Source organism: Bombus impatiens, unplaced genomic scaffold (assembly GCF_000188095.3).
Source record: "Bombus impatiens unplaced genomic scaffold, BIMP_2.2 scf_0481, whole genome shotgun sequence".
Taxonomy (NCBI): domain Eukaryota; kingdom Metazoa; phylum Arthropoda; class Insecta; order Hymenoptera; family Apidae; genus Bombus; species Bombus impatiens.
In genome coordinates, this window is record NT_176900.1 from 253,890 (window position 1) to 264,212 (window position 10,323).

At 40.4% G+C, this 10,323-nt stretch overlaps 1 protein-coding gene across 1 annotated transcript in view; it reads right to left on the bottom strand.

Moving 5' to 3' along the window:
- LOC100744328 (G1/S-specific cyclin-D2) overlaps positions 1-10,314 on the bottom strand; it is a 46,181-nt gene extending 35,867 nt beyond the window's left edge. The window contains exons 1-2 of the mRNA XM_003490883.4: positions 10,009-10,314; positions 1,161-1,376 (exon numbers count right to left, since the gene is read on the bottom strand). Of these exons, the coding sequence (XP_003490931.1) occupies positions 1,161-1,376; positions 10,009-10,206 (414 nt within the window). The 5' untranslated portion in view covers positions 10,207-10,314. The remainder of the gene's footprint in view (positions 1-1,160; positions 1,377-10,008) is intronic.
- Positions 10,315-10,323: the final 9 nt, after the last annotated feature.

The window sequence follows — 10,323 nt, forward strand, 5'->3', positions numbered from 1 at the left end:
ATTTTTTTTTTTTTTTTTTTTTTTTTAAGAAACATATTCAATCACAGGCGGACGACAATCGTAGATAACGAAATGTTTATTAAAATGACTTATCAAAACGCCAAAATTATCTTTGACGAAAGATTATGCGAAAATATCGCATAAGACACGATAGTATCGTGCAATCGTTGTACAACTTTATATCGCCAATGTAACCTGTTATTTTAATAAAAATCTAATCTCTCGAATATCTGTAAACAAATAGCTACTCGAATCGATTTTTCTTTAAACGACTCTTAAACGATTGAAATAAACTTTCACAAAGTGCTATCGTATGGAAACTTTTGCCAAGGTAAAAAGAAATTTCGGATACCGCGCAAAATTGAAAAAGCTTCGAAACTTATTTTTTTTTTTTTATTCGACAAAGAACGCGGAACCACTTTTCTCGGATAGAAATGGTAGACAGATGTCAGTCAGACTACTTTGCACCGAAAACCTGACAATACTCTACCTAAAACTTATCGAGAAGATGCAATCAACGATAAGCTCTGGTGTGTTTCATTAACGCACAGCGTTTTATCGGTAGCAGCTGACAGCGTTTACTAACAGGATTTTCCCTCTTTTCCTATCGCCAATAGTTGTGAAAGAACGTATAACTCGATATTTGGATATCTGAACAAGGTATATCGACCAAAATGACTAAACTTTCGTGAGCAGTTATTATGTACTTATTTATTTAGACGCAATAATCTCTTACCGTTTGTATCATTATATTTGCCATTTGATTAAGACGTTCTTTTCCTCTAGTCTCAATCTCGCAACTATAATATAATCGATGGTCGAAGCGCTAGAGCTCTTAGCATCGAGGTAGAAATTTATAGAAACTGAGCGATAAATCGCGCGATAAATTGTCGGTATTCTTCGCTTTTCGTTCCAATCGCCAATCCAATAATTAATAAAATCGTCGTTCCAATCCAATAATTAAAAATTAACAATGCAAAAGCCTCCCTTCGACCGCCGAAGTTCGAAACGTGACCCAATCGAGATCCGAAGAAGCGAATTCTCTGTAAGAATCGACGTGTGAGCGAATGTTCGACCACCGTAAGAGAAGAGAGAATTTACCGATATAAGCAATAAGCGGGAACAAAAGCGAAAGGCAGTGCGATTCTATGAACACTTACCCATAGGTCATCCAGGGTGACGGAGTTGTCTGTGTAGAAAACAAGCGCCTCGGCGGTCAGCGGCGATGGTTCTCGCAATTTCGAGGCGAGAAGCAAACAGGCAGTTCCTAGTAGCTGCAGCTGCGACTTCCTGATAGGGCAGATCGAGAGGAACCTGTCGACGTAGTTCATGGACAGGGGAAAGACCTCGTCCTGGCACTTCTGCTCCTCGCATACCTGTCACCGATCATCAACCAACAGATTAGAATCGTGTCCTCTCGTTTGGCTCGCGGCTAGACCCAACACGACAGGGTCCCTTGTTTCGTTGCGACGAAACACGAAAACGATTGCTCTCGACAATTTGTCCCGTCGCGCTGTTTCAAAGGAAAGCGATGGCAAGTGATGCTTGGACGAAGTTAGGGGACTATCGATACCTGGATGATGCAGGTTAGGTGGAACGCGAGTACAGTTACGTATCTTCGGTTGATACAGTCACATGTCGCTAAAACGTAAAATGCGTCGAGATTCTTCGACATCGGCGAAACAAATTTTTCTGTAAAATCTCAAAAGTTATTCCGTAAGAAAAATTATCATCGGAGATTATATCGTGAATATTCTCTATCAGAAAGGGATTTAACATATCTACTAAATTTATAAGGAAAAATCTCGAGCTCGTTCCCAGAGAAGCAAAAAAAGAGAAAAAGAAAGAAAAAAAGAAAGAAGGTTGGTGGTGTGTTTAGTTTGGTGGAAATTAACGGCAAATTAATAAAATAACAGTAAAGCCGAAAAAAGAAGAAAAAGAAGAAGGGAATACGTCAGACCGGATTTCCTCTCCTCGTATTTTAACATCGTGGCTTTGGCTAATCGATCACCCTGGGGCACAGGTCGGGGACCTCGGTTTTTGTTTTCAAAGCATTCTCGAAGAGAGAGAGAAGATACAATCGATACAGTCGATGCTGAAGAAGAGTATAACGAGCTTTCGGCGTCGTACGAAATTCCAGTACGATGGGTTGAAATAATTCTTCGCTAAACGAACACACTGCGTCTAAAGTCCAATAGAAATAAACGAAACATCGATTTCGGTCAGTTTCGCGGCGTTCGTTAAGCGGATAAGATTAACCTTGTACGAATAAATAAAAACGATCGTTAGTTCAACGAGAAAATTACGTATTATATCGTGCATTTCATTTTTAGCTATTAAGTAACGAGGGCTAATCGAAAATATGACTTACGCAAGATTTCCTAATTAAATATGTATTGAAGATATACCTCGTCGATTCTTTTTTTCTCAGAGATACTGCTAACTCTCAAAATGAATTATTGCAAGCAATTATTGCGAAGTTAAAGAGATACGCGCAACGATACAAATTGATAAAAGATATGCAATACATTTCATCTAAAAGCCATAGTTTGTATCAAAAGATTGTTTCGACGCTTCTGCGAATACATGTTACCTCTTCAGGAGAATTTCTCAACGTGCAATTATTGCAAATTCGAGGATCGAAATACAAAGCGATACGAGATACGATACACGGATTTTGTCAAAGGTGTCATTTGCGTTAAAGATTATCGTTTTAACGCCTCTGTCGATACTGTTAACTCTCAAAATGAATTATTGCAAGCAATTATTGCAAAGTTAAAGAGATTCGCGCAACGATACAAATTGATAAAAGATATGCAATACATTTTATTTAAAAGCCATTGTTTGTATCAAAAGATTGTTTCGACGCTTCTGAAGATACATGTTACCTCTTCAGGAGAATTTCTCAAAGTGCAATTATTGCAAATTCGAGGATCGAGATACAAAGCGATACGAGATACGATACACGGATTTTGTTAAAGGTATCATTTGCGTTAAAAGATTGTCGTTTCGACGCTTCCGTCGATATCGTTAACTCCTCAAACAGCAATTACTGCAAAATCGAAAAATCAAACGTAAAACACGAGATACAGGTAGCAAGATACGAACTACGAGTCGAAGAAACAAAATTTCGAATTCTGCATACCGAAATATATCGATCGAGAAGAACGTGTTGATTCTTAGTGCAGATCGCCGACGATGCTCGAGACGAAACGATTCATTTTCTTACAGAATCACCGTGTTTTAACGCGTCGTTACCTTTATATCGGTAAATTTTACTTCTCGCGCAGAGTTTCGTCCTCTTTTGTCAAATTAAGTTAACGAGTTAACGATATCGCTTACAAAAATTACTTGTACCGTGTCCCCGCGCACTACCGGAACGGAGGTTGACCGAAATTTTCCAGCACCGAAGTCCCACCGGTTGCTTTCCTACCGGTTTAAGCGCAGCCGTACGAATCGTCGTTGCGTCACGACTTATTGAGCGTGACCGACGATTCCACCCTTTTCGAACACCCCTTCTTCTAATTGCGCTTCGTCGTGCGTATACCACGACCAATTAGTACTACCGGTTTAACGAAATAATTGTCTGTGTCCCATCATCGATTAAACGCGTTACGAGGCTGCAAAAAAAAAAAAGGCAAAAATTTCGCGGTGTAAGTTTTAATGACTGTAGGTTCAATTAGCGGCATGAAAGGATGCCTTTTTGCTTCAGATCCGTGGAAGATTACGTTTGGGCCAGTCGAGGTTAGAACTTCGGAGAACGTGGGAGCATTACGAAGCGTATTGATAAGACAGAGTTTAGATCGTTTTAATCGAAATCCATTATACGTACGCGGAATAAGTAATGTGAGAATCGTATGGGAATATTTAGAGCGAGTGGAAGGTTACGAATTAAAATTTATTCGAACAGAATACTCCGCTCTGGATGTACTGGCAGATAAGAAAATAAATATTTAATTATTATTTAGAGAAGACGATGTTTAGTGGAAGATAGATCGATCAATTTCGAAACTGACTTTTTCCCTTGGAAAGATCTACCGATAAAATGAAACAAAATGAAAGCTTGTAGAGTCTGATCAAATTAGAATAATTCGATTCGACGAAATGCTATTACAATCTGTGACGCTTTTGCGGTTACTTTCTTTGAATTACGTATCACTCGGTCGTAATTTACATCTCAGACTGGAAGATTCTTTTGGACGGCGATTTCTTTTCAACGGGGATGAACCGCGCTGTTCTCCACCTCGATTTAACGAGATAAAGTTTCTTTGAATTACATCGACGTCGAAAGAGCGTCTAAAATCGTATTCAATAAGCAACTAAAAATTGTATTTCTTTTCTCATCAAAAACATCATTGTTATCTCTTCAAGTTAATTTTTATCTACCGAGCCCTTTTTCTCGCTCGCTGCCTAATTACTTTTGATTCCTGTAAATCATCGTGGATAGTCGAAGCGATATTTCTTTCAAAGACTTGGGATTTTTCGAGTTTCGAAGGTGGTCGCTTCTACGAATCGACCTAGCTTACCGATATCCTTTCTGGGGTGGCGATTTATGGCGGCGTTTTTGTACGTTCGAGGCACAAAGTGTGTCGCGCAGATGCGTTTTCAGTTCGCTATGCACACCGTTGGTCAAATTTTAATCTACAGTGTAAAGTAAAGAAACTCGTACGAATTTATTCGAAAAGAATCGCACAAAAATTACGACGCTTACGAATATAAAAAAGTCCTATTATTCGAGCTAAATGAAGTTACACGGCAGTGGGAGACAATGGAGCGAGCAAATTTCGTGCATTGAAAAGAAGAAGGCGGAACCATTCCGCTCGATCGGCCGTTGCAAAGGAGAAGAATTAAGAGAAAAGGCTTTGGATAATTACATCGCGCATCTGTTCAAATATTAAAGAAAGTTTGGCCGAATTGGGGCTCGATATCTCTCGTTCGAACGGGCAACACGTTTCGAGCTGGAATTAAGGAACGCGGAGAAGGCTAGCCGATAAAAACCGTGGGCCAACAAACTCGTCTGTATATCTGCCGGACGGTCATCCGTTAGCCCTCGCCACCGCAGATAATTAGTTTAACGAACCGTTTTGCGAAAATTCGCGTCCAAACGCAGAAAATTCCATACTACTTGCATTTCATAATCTTGCCTGTCATTCTCTCCTTGTGGAAACTGTCGCACCAATTATCAGACTTCCTTGAACGCCTTCCTTTCGCCTCGCTACGAAGAACGTTCGATACCACGAAAATGAAATGTATAGAACTTAATAAAAAAAATAAACGTCACTGTTTGTAATTAGAAGATCGTTTCTTCGTACGATCGTGCTGCAAATCGTTGCACGATACGCGTGCACAACGTCGTACGGATTATCGTTATCTCTTATGGAACACGAGTTATCGATACCACACGCGAACTTTCCGGACAACGCTTTGTATTGCCCTATCAGGCTTTAGGCAACGGCTTCTAACAACTGTTCGCCGATCGTCAAACATTCCTATATACTATATACAAGTGGTGGCAGAAGATAGAGAGGTTTCTACGTTGGTTATCTGCTGCGATAAACTTTAATCCGTCCTTCGATACAGATCCGACAAAGAGAAGAAAGGAAACGCGTTTGACGTTGCAGGGGTCAGCCAAGATTCTTTTAGAGTTCAATGGGACTGTTTGCGATCTATAGATGTTCCGACCTTTGAAAATATTCGAGCGTTTGTGATTTTAACAGATCTTATTCATTAGAATAGGTCATGGATCGTATTGAATAGCTATCGGACGTAAAGTTTGTCGCTGATACCGATAGTCGTGGAAAACGATAAAACGATAAGCGCGTTTAGCACATCTTTACACATTTAAATGAATTTCGATATTTTGCATTTAAAATTTTATAATTTCACGTTCATCGAGGAAACCTTGATCCAACGTTGTAATATTTTTGACTACCGAATAAACGCTTCGTTTTAACTAACGAATCGTCGACGCCAACAAGTATCTCTGTCGTGAATAATGTTGGGATTTAAAATTAAATCGGTTCCGTTATATCGTTCTATATTCTACGTTTTTCTTATCCCGCCTTCTGTCGCAGCATGTAGGTTGAATTTAACGCGTTGCATTTACAAATTATTCGAACCGATACTGATAACATGGAACCAATTAGGTTACCATGGTAATTTATTCCCAACTACAACAATTAACGTTTCCATTCTAAAAGGATTTCGTTCAAGAAACACGATGGTCGAGACAACCAAACTCTTATTAGCACATCAAAGCCGCGAAGATTAAGCGGAAGAGTATAAACAGAAACAAATTTGCATATTTAACGGGATTTCAAATTGAAACGTCGGCGACCTTTAACCCTAAACCGATGATTTCGTTGCACGAGATTCTGCGATTCTTCCGACGAAATCGAGATTTTTTCTTCGCGAGATTTCTCGAGTTTAGCGATCGGCCGATTAGCAGAGACTCGCCTCCGTGTGAAATACGCCTGAGATACGCGAGAACGAAGCGAAAGGACAACGTCGAATGAATTTGGACCGAATGAATCGTTCGCGAGTGCCTCTAATACCAAAGAATTCAAAGCGGTGGACTTCGACACGCGTGTACGACACGATCCAGTCCGGTCACGTTCCCGACGTACCCGTATGATTCAAGGCCGACTTTACAAACCTCCTGATCGTTGTAATTAATCGTGCAAAAAAATCAATCGGCAGCTGAATAAACCGGACCTTGAACCGCGAATCGCAGGAAATCGGCCTGGTTAAGAGACTTCGGATCGTTCGAGGAACATTCCAAGGACATTTAAATACGATTAATATCTTAACGCCAACGATCCACGATTATCGAATCACCTTGAGAATCGACAGATTTAAATTTCCCACCGATCCATGCCTTTGCTGGTTCGCGTCTTATTTATTATTCTTCCGACGTAACTTACTTTCTTCCAATTAAATCGTGCAGTCAGTTTGCTGCATTTAAAGACGATGCGAGATTTAAAGACGGAAAGATGGAAAGATGGAAGTAAGAAAAGTAGATTAAGTAAACTTTGTTTTCAAATTGCGTTAGCGAATTTGCGATTGTTCGATGCTTGTAACAGTAGCGTTAACATTAGCGTTAATCGTATTACTATGGATAAGTTTAACGTTCGCCAAATCTCACGAAACATTCGACGTTTACTACGGTAAATTGTAATATTTTACGTTTACCAAATTGCCAAATATCTCGTAGCGGAAACTTGGGTGCGAGAGTATTTAACGAATCTGCAATTAGTAAGTATTTGACATTTATAGTTCTGATTATAAGCATAGTGTAAGTACCTCGAGTGCTTGGCGCTATTCGCGCCACTTGTAAATTGATAAAAAGTGAAATCGCAAGTTTTTATATTAGATTAGAACGCACTCGAGACGCTGTCGAAAGTTACCTTCAAATAGAATCGGACACTTTTGTGCAATGTACGACGATCGTATTCGAATGGAACAATCGATTTCTAACGTTACGGGATCTTCTAGCAATAATATCGGAACGAATTGAAAGTCAAAATCGACGAATGTATGTACATTGCATCAGGAGTTAAGATTTATAGACTTATAGATTAGATAGGTCCTTCTTATCGGTATTTATAAAATGAGTTATACAACCGAGATTTTAAATATCTCGGTGTAATTTCGTGACGAAACGTGACAACGGAGGGTTAATCGTGGCCTGGATACCGGTGATTATCAACGATTTCTAATTTAACTAGCGTTACATCATTAGAAAGCCTAAGGATTTTGATCGTGCGGATTTCTGATTTTCAGTTGCTCGATTTCCTCGTCCAATCGAATCTAGTCAAATATTTTAGATAACTCTGATATTCGTTTAATTCTAGCGTTAAAAAATATGACAAATTCAACGTGGAAAAAATTCAAAATTGCGAAACTTTATTCCGTTAAATTTCGAAACTTTCGTTACTGAACACGCTTTGCAATATAACGTTCGATAACGTACGATATTTGCAAAATTTAACGAGTTCGGATTTATTTCTTTAAAACGATATCAATGTGCCAATGAAAGGACGTCGTGTGTTACAATGTTTCGCTTTTCAACGATCAAAAGAGACGGTCAACGTCTCTTACCAGCTAACTAAAAGAAAGCGATCGTCGTTGATCGTGGAACAAATTCAGTCGAATCTCGTATACATATGTATGCGTAGGAAATTCGAAGCCGAACCGACCAAATGATCAACCAGGATACCGAACAATGAAATGATTACCGTTACGTTAGTCATGAGCGGAAAAAAAAGAAGAAAAGAAAAAGATACTTTGTCGCCAGATAGAGCAAACGATATCGCCGAGAAACACAGATATTTCCGTTCGACTCGAAGAGCAGAAATTTAAATGTAACCGAGAGCTACGAAGACTACATTGTCAGCGAGCCAGAGTCGCGTTCGAAGGAAAAATTAATCTTGGAATCTTACGATTCGATCCGGAAGCGGGAATTCGTTATAATAGCCGTCGAAGGAAGTCTACCGACCAATACGATTACGCGACAAACATCTAGGACGACGTTCACCTTCATTTTCGTTTTGGCTAATATCTCGCACCTTTCCATTACAATATCCAACAGTTTAATCCTATAATATTCCGTGACACGATTCGACTATCTATGTTAACTATATTGTATATTGATCGATATAATTAATCCATATAATTACATATTAATTCTTTAGATATTTCAATTTATACGAATTTTCGCAATACGAGCGCAAGGTTTACACAGAGAATTATCATTCGTAAATTGCCATAAGATTCGACCAAGATTTATCTAGGGAATTGCATTAAGAATCCTCTGCTCGAGTATTTGAAATTTCCTCTACGAAAGTTTAACTCGATTCCACATTTGGCTGAAAAAGGAAGGTTCTCGGCAAGATTCGAATCTCCGGATTTGCAAATGTCGTGTTTGTCCGCATCGATACGCATTTGGTAACGCACAGGTGACGTAACGCGGTGATCCCACTGACATGATTCGACCGCTCGTCAATGACGGTGTAAAAGATTGCGAGAGCGCCCCGCCAGCCAAAAGCCGTTGCGTACCTACGCAACAAGCGTGTTTTTTAAATTTTAAAGGGACCCCGGACGCGCGTTCGACGTCATCGGACGTCTCTCTCTCTCTCTCTCTCTTTCTCTCTCTCGCGCGCTCACCGCTGCCGAAAATAAGTCACGAACGTTACGTTCCGCGAGCTTTCCATGCGCTACCCAAACGCACCGATATAACGGAATTTTCTGTTCGATCTGTTCGACGCTAACGAGGTTCCCTCGGCTGTGACACCCTGGATTCAAAGAATTCCTCGTCACGCGATCTCTTTCGAATGAAAAACCTCGACCACTCTACGCCTCTACGCGTTACGGCCTGTTAATGTTCTCGATGACAAACGAAATCCTACTGGTATATCGACTGCTCGACGTCGTGACATTTAAGTATTCGCAGATGGAACTTTAAAACGAGATTGATCGTAGCTTATTAATGCCTCTACGTATAACATAAGCGATAATGCTATCGGTACATATTATGTCGATACATTGTTAATAAATAGTTGCGTGGAAATGGTTGGTGCGAGAGAGATTATTGCCAACTTTTACGTAACGCGAGTGTTTACTGGTAGGCCGTATAAAATGACAACGATAACCGATATATAATAACGTGTAATTCTTTTTCGTTTTCACTGCACAGCGATTTAATAACTTAACGAGTCATCGAAACCTACCACATTCTACGTGACAGCGTAAAACGAATCTCGTTAAAACGAATGGAAATTATCGCGATATAAGACCCTTTCGACTATCGAAAAAGTCGCCAGACTCCTTCGACTTTTCCACCAACGATTTCCCGCAAAGTAGCATCGATCGTGTTATTAATTTCATCGAGACGCGTAAAAAACAACGTAACGTATCTAGCCGCGATGGTAGGAGCGGCGATAAGGTTCGGTTAATGGTTAAATTTTGGAAAATTCAAGGGCGACACGTGGACCGGAAACAGTTGCTCACCTCCAACATCCACTCCGCGACGATCTTGCGCATGAGCGGCGAGATGTCCCTCTGCACGCACTCGAAGTAAGAACTGCTGGGTGCGTATCTTTCCTCGGTTTTCAGAAGATTCTGCAACACACGGTCGTCGCCAAGTACGGCAGGATCGGCGTAAGCTCTGCGCTCGACCGCCGTGTTCTCGCAGCAAAGCAGATCCATGATCCCGTGGCGTTTCTAACCTCTCGAAACACGCACACACACGACAAAGAGAAACGGTGGCGGCGGCGGCACAACCTCTCCTCCTCCTCCTCCTCCTCCTCCACCACCTCCTTCTCT